The 12,317-nt window shown below is 41.1% G+C and overlaps 1 protein-coding gene and 1 long non-coding RNA gene across 3 annotated transcripts; both read left to right on the top strand.

Annotated features, from left to right (window-relative positions):
- The first annotated feature begins 6,130 nt into the window (after positions 1–6,130).
- On the top strand, positions 6,131–9,710 carry LOC116213802 (receptor-like protein kinase 7). Its single transcript, XM_031548878.1, has 2 exons — positions 6,131–8,868; positions 8,963–9,710. The coding sequence occupies exons 1-2, from the start codon at positions 6,234–6,236 to the stop codon at positions 9,337–9,339; spliced, it is 3,012 nt and encodes a 1,003-aa protein (XP_031404738.1). The 5' UTR covers positions 6,131–6,233; the 3' UTR covers positions 9,340–9,710.
- Positions 9,711–10,586: 876 nt separating this feature from the next.
- On the top strand, positions 10,587–11,948 carry LOC116213801. Of its 2 annotated transcripts, XR_004158129.1 has the most exons (3): positions 10,587–10,955; positions 11,139–11,275; positions 11,550–11,948. It is a non-coding gene; the product is annotated as an uncharacterized LOC116213801 (long non-coding RNA). The 2 variants fall into 2 exon arrangements; XR_004158128.1 differs by having other exon boundaries at positions 10,594–11,275.
- Positions 11,949–12,317: the final 369 nt, after the last annotated feature.

Below are 12,317 nucleotides of genomic sequence, written 5' to 3'. Positions count from 1 at the left end.
CTCATGCTCCCAGTGACCATCCATCACAATAATTCCATTCCATTCGGAGACCAATAATTCCACGGAAACTTCTCACTTGTGACCCCCTGACAATGATTGCTTTCAGCCGTGTCCACGCGTTGAGCCGTAGTTTTCGAGTAGAATATCACTGTCAGTACCAATTTATTCATTAATTATCGTTTTTGCCTTCAACATATTTTTGCCACCAATTAGTCCCAAACGTTGGCATTCCGTCTACCATTTATACCCTTCCGTTAACTTTCGTGACGGAAAATTCATAGACGGCATTACCTTTTCCGTAACTATTCCGTTACGGAATGGTATAAATGGTAAATGGAATGCCAACGTTTGGGGCTAATTGATGGCAAAAATATGCCAGGGATAAAAACGGTGGCTAATGAATAAGTGGATGGTGACATTGGTAATTTACTCTGTAGTTTTCTATAGCCCAAATCCGACGCCATTTCCGAAATCTCCAATATCGGGTTGATTCCCTTCTTCACAAATCAGAATTCTCGTTATCACCGACACTACGAATTTTTTTCAATCATAAAAGAGTGCATACAATGGGTAGGAAATGGGAAATAAAAATGCTTGGGAAATATATCTATGAAATATCAAACTCGATGTTTGTGGGCTCTTGGCTAGGACACATGACGCTCGGGATTTAATTCTTGACATTTATTAGCATTTTTAGTTTTTTTGTCGGCAGTGATGTTCAATTACATCAACAGAACTTAATCTTCCATTCCTTGTTCTTCCCGCGCTTTACGTCCCTTATCCTCAGCTGTAGTAACACAATTATCGAATTTTGCCGTGATTGGAAATCCATGTGAAACCTATATTCTCTACCTTCGACGTCGTCGGCAACAGCCAGCTGGTGAGGACGATAACCACGTTCCAGTTGGTAGGGCACGGACATGAATTTTTTGAATGAATGGGCTAACAATTAATGTTAATGAGGATTACAGTTCTACCACATTAAATTAATGTTGATGTTGTCTCGCAAATTTGCTATCAATAATTAAATACTTTTTTTTGTTATAAGGGAGATTTAATATCTAGTATAATAAAAGAAAAATTATAAATAATTAATAAAAGGACAAGCATAGTTTCATTAAATATCGAACTCGTGATTTCTAAATCAACAGGTGAGGGCATGTGCTATTACGTTATACCACATTTTTGATAATAATTAAACACTTCTATGACTCCAATTAGATGGTCCCTGCTGGAATTTTCTCTCTCCCGACATAATTCCAAATCAATATCATGGCAGTGGAACACCCAAAAAAGGGAAAGAAAAGACGAAGAAATTGAGGCAAGACCCCTTTTTACTGTTTACGTCAAAGTTCAATGGACGTGCCAAGATGCAAATTAAAAAACGTCACTCCTAAAAAAATTACATATTGTTAAGATAATTAAGGGATTTCATATTTAATTTTTGTGATTAGATATTATATGCACAATTTTATTGGTTATTAAAATTTATATCTTGTTATATGATATCGTGAGCCTCTCTTACCAAATAAAAAAAATCTATGTATTTTGAAAAAATAACTTATAAAAACAAATAAACAAAAATGTAAACCCAAAAAAATAAAAGAGAAGAAGAATGGAGGTCTAGCTTAGACCTACTTTTTTTTTTTTATCATTCTAGATATAATTATATGTGCACACGACCGCTCTTGGAATTTACAGAACCTGCGTAGGCTGCCGTTGTCTTGTCTGCCAATTGAATTCCTCCAATAATTGGATAAAAACCTCATTCCTTGTAGTTCATATACATCACATTAAAATCTGATGCACGATATATCATTCTTGTGTGTCATACGCTTGAGAATATATAATTACAAATATATAATCAAATTAATATCGACTCTAAATATGAACTGATTTCATAATTTCTAAGACCACAAATTATTCTCGTAGGTCTTAGAGGGGATTCATGTACCGCGCATTGTCCAACTGTTGAAGTTTAGAAAATTGAAACTAAATTCATTAATATGAGGGGAACGCGTAAATCATGGATCATTTGGGGTAAAAATCCATTCATATAATATGTACATCTTACTTGTAATTAATCACAATTCAGGACTCTTAACTTCAATATTATAAATGACCGTTATTGAGAGGGAAACGATGTCAACTATTTGAAATTGATGTTGCCGGTCCAAGTATTTATAAGGGACACTATATGATTTGTTATAAATCAGAAAAACAGTTTTACCTAAAACATGATGTCGATAACGTTGATAAGAGAATGGATACAAAATACGTGGCCCTCTATTTTGCAACACTAGATGATGTAGTTGAGGGGAAAACACATTCGATGATATATATAAATATAGTTGCCTTAGATCTGACTTATTAACACGTCATTTGTAAATCTATCTTTTGGTCCCGCAAATACACACGTGCTTTTTGGTCGAGTGGTATGTGCTTCGGTCAACGTGGGCGGCTGGAGGCGTTCCCATGTCGGGCCCTTAAACTGACAAGAACAACCCTTATCACCTCATTGATATATAACTCCATTAATATTTATAAATTTTCTTTCTTTTATCATATATAATAATAACGCAAAATATTAATATTTTGTTGATTAAGTCACTCGGGTCATGTAAATCATTGCCCACTTCACACACTTTATGCTAAGATAATAAAAAGTTCCCTTGTCTCTCTTTCATGGAGCACTCGACCAATGGATTCGTACATTCATGGATATGCACTTTGATACGCATGATTCACCCACTTTTGTATGATGAACTATATACATGGTGAAGTTAATAAAAAGAATTACTACAATCCTTTAGTTAAAGGGTCTTCACTAGTCGTAATAAAGTATATGTAAATGCATTTCGAGGCGGGGTGATTGAGTCATGCATCGTACCAAATTTCATGATAGGATGATAGATCTAATTGATCACAACATATATGTCAATATGCGTAAGGTTTGACACATGGGACAAAATCTTAAAGATTCCAGCGTAAGAATTTTCAACAACCTCAAGCATCTTAACAATAGATAAATGAGTAAATGGATACTTATAGGTGGAGGTCTTATGGACTGTAGTGGTCGTGGCATTACTTATGACATTCAGCTTTGGCCCTGGGGTCGAACTTTGTCATTTCCTTCCATCTGGGACATCCGACACGATACTGATTACGGAGATTACTAGCAGTAAATGTAATGAAGGAACAAATTGAACGCTTAAGTTTCAAATTTCTCTCCGTCGTTTGCCTCGATTCTCAAAAACGGTCACATCTTATTGTTATAACTGAGGCTTGCATCTTTCATGAGAAATTCAAAACTCGAATTTTTTTCCCCTTATTTTCTATGGACCCAATATAATAAAATAGAAATATTGAATGTTGAACATCTTAGTTGTCGGGCGATAACGTGTGTCATTGTGCCACTCCCCCTTTTTTCGGTGTGAATCCTGATGTATAGTAATTCAATTAGGCCTCAACTAATCCAGTTGAGTAGAGTCGGCCCACTTAGAGGTAAAATTCTCTCAGCGTGGATTTTTTACATTCACAATAACTCGAACCTGATACATTACTTAAGCGGAATAAGCGCCGAACTGCTTGAACAAATTACTTTGGTTTCTTTTATTATATTTAATAATTGAAACAGGCGTTTATATTTTGATTGACTTTTATAGTCCCTCTAAGTTCAAAATTAACTAATTATAATTTCTCGATTGCAAGGGAAATCCATTGCCATAGTACATTAAAATAGAAATTCTAAATATCTAATAAAAGGGCACGAGTGGTCCCGCTGGATATCCAACCTGAGACCTTTTGATCACCAGGCGAGAGGTGCATCAGTATGCTATACCTTCTCTGGATTACCTAATTATAATTTCAAGAAACATCATTTATATATGTCCATCAAATTGACAAATTTTTAAAATATTATTCCTAATTTGGTTAGTTTTCTCTCTCTTTTGAAGTCAATCCATTGATCAGGGATAGTGGGACCTTTATAATTTGATTGCTTGCCACAACAAGTGATGAGGTGGGGCATATACGTGAACCTTTACACATTATATACATGCAATATTATATATAACATTATATATAACCCGCGCGTCCAAGACAAAAGGCGAGAATGCTTCTAGTAGCCAGACAAAAATCAAAAGCTAATATGACCAAATCAAGTGGTGCCAAAATTACGCATATAATAAATTTACATGGTCCAAAAGTTGTTTCGAGGCCATAATTGCCCATTTCACCCCTCCACTGAAAAAATCATCAGAAGCCTCTTCGATCCCTCTCCTGTTCTTATCCCTCTTCCATTTATTTTCTGTTTGTATTGGTCTTATATTAGATATTGCTTTTTGCTTAAATTTCTCATATTTGATACATTTGAAGAGGATCGTGAGGATTCAGAAAAAATCTCGTAATCAGAATTAGATTGCTATTCGTCAACTAATAGGTTAAGAATATATCGTTTTCTTATGAAAAAGAAATAGGAGTCAAATAAAATTTAACCTAGCTCCTCACTCAGCACCCCACATTATGAGGATATTCATGTTGCAACTAGTTTTTGCAATTATTTCTTAGCATGTTGCAACTAGTTATTATACATATAAGGATGTTTTACATGCACATTAATATGACAAGTATTGGTGCAATTTACTATATGGCTTAAAGGCAAAAGAGATGATTCCGATAGTAATATAAATCGAGAATCGGGTGGTCATCACCCAGCGAATCATTACATATGCAAAAAGGTAGATTAGGTAACGGGAACATTAATGTTGCAAACAACCTAGACTAAGAAGGCATGGGTCACGGGCAATGTCAAAGAGAAAGTGAAATTTGTCCAATTAATCTACTCAAAATGAATATATCTAATTAGTTGTTGGCATCATATTCTGAGACCAACCTCCTTAGGGAACGCAAATTAAAAAAAACGGGGGGCAGCATGTCGATTTGCTGGGAACTTTGAATTATGAACATCTGCTGAATACCAATCGAAGCTTCCAACAGTAATTTGTGCACAGAAACTGATAACTGTGACATGGCAAAACTATATATAATATATTTGTATACATAACACATATATATGTAAATGTTAGGCTTGCGTTTCTATTTCAAGATGTATCATGATTCAACTTAACTTGATTTTGTATAATGATGGTAAGTATTGATAAATATATGAGTAGATGAGAATATGTGTATATATAAAGTAGATAGAGAATTCATTATTAAAAAATTAATTAAAAAAATAATTAAAAAAAGTTATTAAACGAAAAAAAAATAAAAATAAAACAGCAATGAATGGGATATTGAATTTGAGAAAGAATTAAATTGAATTGTGTAGAGTAAAATTTTTTTTACTCGAAAACCAAACAAAACCTACAGGACAAAAGACAATGCCATCTTATCTTATTCCTTATTAATGCAGAACAGGATCAATTTGTCTGTCCATGATTCAAGTCAATAATAAAGGAAATTCCGGACGACCAAGACGTCAAATGTATTGCCGGAAGCCGTACCTTTAGTGCAACACGCTTGTCGAGCTCGAACTCAGTGGTACTCGGCTTGTTGAGCTCGCGAGCCTCCTTGAATTTGTCAGTAAATATATATGGATATCCTTTTATTAGTGGCTCTACCCCTAATCCCATATTGCATAGTCGGGCCTACTCGAGCTTCTACTCAATCTCGATCAAAGGGCTCGAACTTGAGTGGAGCTTAATCAGGCTCGTTGATGAGCTCAGTCAAGCTAAAGTAAACAAGCTTGAACGAACCGAGCTTGAGCAACTTGAGTATCGATTGAGCTCTAGCTTGAGCCTATGTATTGAATCTCGACCGAGCTCAAGCTCGAGCTTAGCATTTCTAGAATGAGCAGAGTCGAGCTTTCCTGTACTCGAGCTCTACTCAGCTCTATTACCCCCCACCTAAGATAGATTTTCACTTTTAAAATTACCAGTAATACCATATTTGGTACGGATAGGTAATGTCATACATTAGCGGTTATCTTATTGGGAATCTAAATAAACACCCCATACATGAAAAGTATATTACCAATTGGGAAAGTGGAATATATTACGCATCTACGTTATCTGTAATTTGTTTCAGCACTGAAAATTTAAAATTAGATTTCTAGTAACAAACGCCCTCTATTTAGTGGAGCAAATGTGAACATCCACCACCATACCCTGTGCAGTTAAATTGGCCATTTTCCTTTCCACGATCCTTCTTGGGAGTTACCGATATACATTATGAACTTCCTTCGTAGGAAAAGCCCCACCAGACAGCTCCTCCCTTCCATTCCACCCACCGCCATGTCCGCCGAAGACTCTTGCCGGAGAAACAGAGCACCCCTGCCCCTCCTCCTCTGCCTCCTCTGCCTCTTCCTCCCCTTCTCCTCCGCCGACGAGCTTGCCATCCTCCTCAACCTCACCGCCACCCTCCAGTCCCCGGACTCCTCTGTTTTCGCCTCATGGGCACCCGACAAGCCCCTCTGCAGCTTCGCGGGCGTCACCTGCAACTCCAACGGCTCAGTCCACGAACTAAACCTCTCGAGCAAGCAGTTATCTGGCGAGCTCCCGTTGGATTCCATCTGCGAGCTCAAGTTGTTGGAGAAGCTGGCGTTTGGGTTCAATTCCCTGCACGGAACCTTATCGGGTGGATTGAATAACTGCGCCAGGCTACGGTATTTGGACTTGGGCAACAACCGGTTCACCGGACCGTTCCCAGACATATCCTCTCTGGTCGAGCTTCGGTACCTGTACCTGAACAGCAGCGGGTTTTCCGGCAGCTTTCCATGGAACTCCCTCAAGGGCATGACTAACCTCATTTCCTTGAGCATCGGAGACAACCCTTTTGATAGTTCTCCGTTCCCGGAACAAATCCTCGGCCTTCGCGAATTGAACTGGCTGTACATGTCGAATTGCAGTATCGGTGGTGAAATCCCACCTGCGATTGGAGGACTCACGAAGCTCATCGACCTCGAGCTCTCTGACAATAACATCACCGGTAGACTTCCACGGGAAATAGGGAACTTGATAAATCTGTGGCAGCTCGAGCTCTACAACAATAGCCTGACCGGAAAGCTTCCTGTCGGCCTGAGAAACCTCACCAAATTGCAGAACTTCGATGCATCAATGAACTACTTAGAGGGTGATTTGTCCGAGTTGAGGTTCTTGAACAACCTTGTCTCTCTACAGCTTTTCATGAATGGTTTCTCTGGTGAAGTCCCGACTGAGTTCGGGGAGTTTCGGAAGCTCGTGAATTTGTCCCTCTACACAAACAAGTTGACGGGACCGCTGCCCGCAAAGCTCGGATCATGGGCGAAGTTCGATTTCATAGACGTGTCAGATAATTTGTTGACGGGTCCAATCCCGCCGGATATGTGTGAGCAAGGGACGATGACAGAGCTTCTCATGCTCCAGAACAAGTTCACGGGGGAGATTCCGGAGACTTACGGGAACTGTCCGACCCTCACTCGGTTCCGGGTCAGCAACAATTCTCTCTCGGGCAGTGTTCCTCCGGGCATCTGGGGATTACCTGCCCTGAACATCATCGATGTCACGATGAATCAGCTCGAGGGCCCTGTCACAGCAGACATAGAAAATGCGAGATCTCTCGGGCAGTTATTCATATCGAACAACCGGTTCTCCGGCCAGCTGCCCAAGGAGATCTCAAAGGCGGGTTCTTTGGTTACAATCGACTTGAGTAACAACCAATTCTCTGGTGACATCCCTTCGACAATTGGTGAACTGAAGAACCTGGGATCTCTTCACTTGGAGAACAATCAGTTCTCCGGCTCTATACCGGAGTCACTGGGCTCTTGCGGGTCCCTCAGCGAAGTGAACATGGCCCAGAATTTACTCAATGGCAAAATTCCACTATCGTTGGGATCATTGCCAGTGATGAACTCCCTGAACTTGTCCGACAACAAGCTCTCGGGTCGAATTCCATCGACTCTGTCTTCTCTCAGGCTCAGCCTACTTGACCTGTCCAACAACAGGTTGACGGGTCAAATCCCACAGTCTCTATCAATCGAAGCATATAATGGAAGCTTCTCCGGTAACCCAGGGCTCTGCAGCGCGGCCATCAGTTCATTCAGTCGATGCCCTTCGAGTACCCGAATGCCTAAAGATATTCAAACTCTCGTAGTCTGCTTAATAGTCGGGATTGTCTTCTTGCTGATGTTGCTCGGAATCTTCCTCTACAAGCACAGGAGAGACGAAAAGCACGAAGATTACTCATTGAAAGATGAATCGTGGGACGTGAAATCATTCAGGGTACTGAGCTTTACTGAGGATGAGATTCTTGATTCCATCAAGCAGGAGAATCTCATTGGCAAGGGTGCTTCAGGAAATGTTTATAAGGTAGTATTAGTAAATGGCAAGGAGCTAGCCGTGAAACACATATGGAATGCGGGCCCGGGCTCTGGCAGGCCAAGAAAGGGTCGGGGCACGACTGCACCAATGCTCGGTCGGGCCAACAAGTCGAAGGAGTTTGAGTCCGAGGTGCAGACTCTCAGCTCAATCCGGCACGTGAATGTTGTCAAGCTCTATTGCAGCATCACGAGCGACGACTCGAGCCTGCTGGTATACGAGTACCTGCCCAATGGGAGCCTGTGGGACAAACTCCACACAGGCGGGAAGACAGAGCTCGATTGGCATGCAAGGTATGAGGTCGCGCTCGGGGCCGCCAAGGGACTCGAGTACCTCCACCACGGGTATGAGAGGCCCGTGATCCACCGGGACGTCAAGTCTAGTAACATATTACTGGATGAGTTCTTGAAGCCCAGAATTGCTGACTTCGGGCTAGCCAAGATCGTTCAGACTGATAGCACGAAGGACTCGACCAAACTTATTGCCGGGACCCATGGATATATTGCTCCTGGTAAGTGATTGATTAATTGTTTGTGTAACATATTATATTCGGGCTTAATTATCTTATAGAATATTGATCTGATCGCGGTACTCTTGATTTGCAGAATACGGGTACTCGTACAAAGTGAACGAGAAGAGCGACGTGTACAGTTTCGGGGTGGTCCTGATGGAACTGGTGACGGGCAAGCAACCCATAGAGCCCGAATTCGGGGAGAAGGACGACATCGTGAACTGGGTGTCTAGTCAGCTCAAGACTCGGGAGACCATACTGGGCCTCGTGGACTCGAGGATCCCGGAGACCATGAGGGATGATGCCGTGAAGGTGCTAAGGATTGCGATCCTCTGCACGGCGGCCCTGCCAGCTCAGAGGCCGACCATGAGGAGTGTGGTCCACATGCTGGAGGATGCCGATCCATGTAAGCTGGTTCGCATCATCATCGAGAAAGACGGAAGTGGTAAAGCCGCTTCACTGGGAAGCTGATTAAACCGGAAGTCTAAGCTTTCGGTCAGCTGTTTAGAACCTCGGAAGTCGATTACGCAGTAGTAGATAGTTCGTATCGGCAATAACTCTGCAGGAGCTAAGGTTTTGTTTAGTGTGTCTAAGAGCCCTAAAGGGACTCTGTAGTTTATCTTCTAAGATATCCGTGAGCTTTTTCCATGAAAAAAATGAGGGAAAATGGCATGTACAGTATTTTATGGGCATCGCCTGCATAGAGAACATGGAATTTATCGCTCCATTCTCTTCTTTGTAGCTACGCTGAGAATAATTGGGGATGGGGGGACAGCAATGTGAACAATGCAAATTGCCCGTCTACCAATTTTTTTCAATTATAGGAGAGGTAAAAAATAAAACGAAATAAAAGAGCACACAAAGTTACATCGATGAAAATTGAATTCAAGCCCATTTGGTTACTAAGGCGGCACTAATTTTAGTGCAGGTCGATAGGCTGAGAAATTCTCCAGCCCATGGATTGCGACCATATTTTGCTTTCAGCAAGAAATCTTAGAAAGGAGAAGCGAATTATTACAAGATACGATATACTTGGTTGGTTCTTCTTTACTCTTCTTTTTAACCTGCAAACTCGATATTCTTCAACGTATTTTCACCTAAACCATGATGAAAATCATTTGATGCACATAATTACTACCGTACTGAAAGCTATCGATTCCAAACAATCATAAATTAACACATTGACCATTCTTGGCCGGTGCAGGTGTGGATCCCGTCCTCGGATCATCTTGATCCTCGATATGAAATCAACTTGTTGGCTACTTAATTCAATATGCAATATAGTTAGAGCGATTGAATGCATTTTAGTCGGATTATTTTAGCTTAATGCTTTGGCCCTCGTTGAAGTGCAAATTTGTGTTTCTTGCTTTGTTGATGGGAAATTCTATTGGTGCAATCACTTACGTTGGTGTCTCGGCGTAATCTTTTTCTTTCTTTTTTATTTTTTATTTTTCGGGTAAAAAAAGGATTACAATGGTGCCCTGGCGTAATCAAGTTCAACTCAAGTAAAACTTCCCAAAATGTAAACCTGTGATCGAAAGTTCTCCTATTCGATGTTTAGGTGGGAACTGCTCATGCTCTTTTATTGAATATTTAAAAATTTCATTTCATTATACTATATTACAACAAAAGGGACTTTTGGCGACTATTTTTTGCCGACCCATTAAAATGGGCAGCCAAAAGTCGCTGGAAATGGGTTTGGGGCGACCCAGGCTTTAGTCGACCATTTCGGATGGGTTCTCAAAAAATGATCGTGGTAGGCCAGCCTCTGCCGAACCACAGAAAAAGGGTCGTCCTAGGTATGATTTTTCGCAATCCAATAATTAAGGTCGGCGGCTGGGACATCGTGTTTAGGGACGATATATGCCCAAGTCCGGGTCTCTGTTGCTCGGTCACCATCGCTCTCCTCCGCCACGCCTCCTCCTTCTGGCCTCTTGCTCCGACTCCAGACTGAGAGACAGTTCATCGGAGGATACATACACAGCCGAGAGCTCCTCTGCCACCTCTACATTGGAGGACGCCTGTGCGAGATCCGTGTCCGAGGTAAAGAGGGAAAAGACACAACCGTGAGCTCTATCAGCTCTGAGGTATTGCCCACTGAGTCTTTTGATCGCGCCTTCCTCATGCACGATGCAGTTTCGATGAATTACTATCACTTTGTCTCGTCATTTCGATATGGGGAAATGCTCTTGAAGCTTTCATGGAAGCTGGAGTTTCCTCCAGACTGCATCTTCTAATCTCCCATGTTTTCGTGTTCGGATAATTGGTAGCTAGTTTTAAAATAGCGAACTCGCAGCTCTTCTCACTCCTTCCTGCTGATTCTCTCCGGCCCACCATACGGAGCAGACTGCAGCTCCAATGCGGTGACGGCCATTGAGTTATGTTGCACTTCTCCTTTCTAGCTATGGTATGATGTCCGCTGCCTTCTCTCTGTTTCTTTTATGCTGCTATGTTATGGAAAATTCCTGGAACAGTACAGATTTGGCCATATATGTTCGACAGGGTTGAGGATTTAAATGTTGTGCTGTTCATACTCTCTTTTTCCGGGTTCAGGCCAAGAACTGCCCATTGTTCCATTTCGAGCATTTGGTTTTGATTATAAGTTACGAAATGAGAAATTTTGCGCTGTTTCGCTTTTGTTTAATGTGCTGCTGATTCATTATTCGGCTTATTCTTTGCAGAGGCTGAGATGATGAAGGAAAGATTTGCTAAGTTGCTTCTGGGAGAAGACATGTCTGGAGGCGGTAAAGGAGTTTGTTTCGAACTTCTGCTTTGAGTCGGTATTCGATGTTTAATTAAGTTCTGGAAGTCCACACGAAAGTGTAAGAGGATATGGGCAGGGGATGACGCAATCGATGTTGCGAGGAGCTTCGTCAAGTCATTCAACTCAAAATGGCCCAGCTCTTGAAAGGGTGCTACAAGAGCCATTGTTGTTGTATAAACTTTATTATTGTTGTTAGTATTATTGCTTTAATAATAAACTTAAGGCGTGGCCTATATCGGGTCTTGTAACCGTACCATTAATAAATTTTTATGTAATGAAAAATGGACTTAATTATCTGGATTACAAATTTGATTCATTTGTAATTTATATTTGTCTATATTGCAATTGACAAACAGCTTGTAAACAATGAGGAAGAAACTGGTTACACGCTAGTAACGTGCTGACAGTGGCCGTCGTTTTTTGTCCTCGTGTAGTGCCAGCGGACTATTAGCTTGTTGCCTGGAGTCGAACTATATAAATGTGTACTCTACCTGGGCCGAACCTTCGAAGGTCGGGAAGTAACAGACCTATAACGACCCTAAAAGAATAGTCGGCCTTGGATAACATGTTGTGACCCCTGGGTAGGTCGCCCAATAGCTCTCATGACCCAAAACATTAGGTCGGCCAAAGTCAAGGCTTTCCCGACCCTAATTGGGTCGGCAAAGGTTAGCTTTGAGCGACCCAA

The sequence above is a fragment of the Punica granatum genome, chromosome 7 (genome assembly GCF_007655135.1).
Source record: "Punica granatum isolate Tunisia-2019 chromosome 7, ASM765513v2, whole genome shotgun sequence".
NCBI lineage: Eukaryota > Viridiplantae > Streptophyta > Magnoliopsida > Myrtales > Lythraceae > Punica > Punica granatum.
Note: the sequence above shows the minus strand (reverse complement) of the source record. Positions and strands in the feature narration are given on the sequence as shown.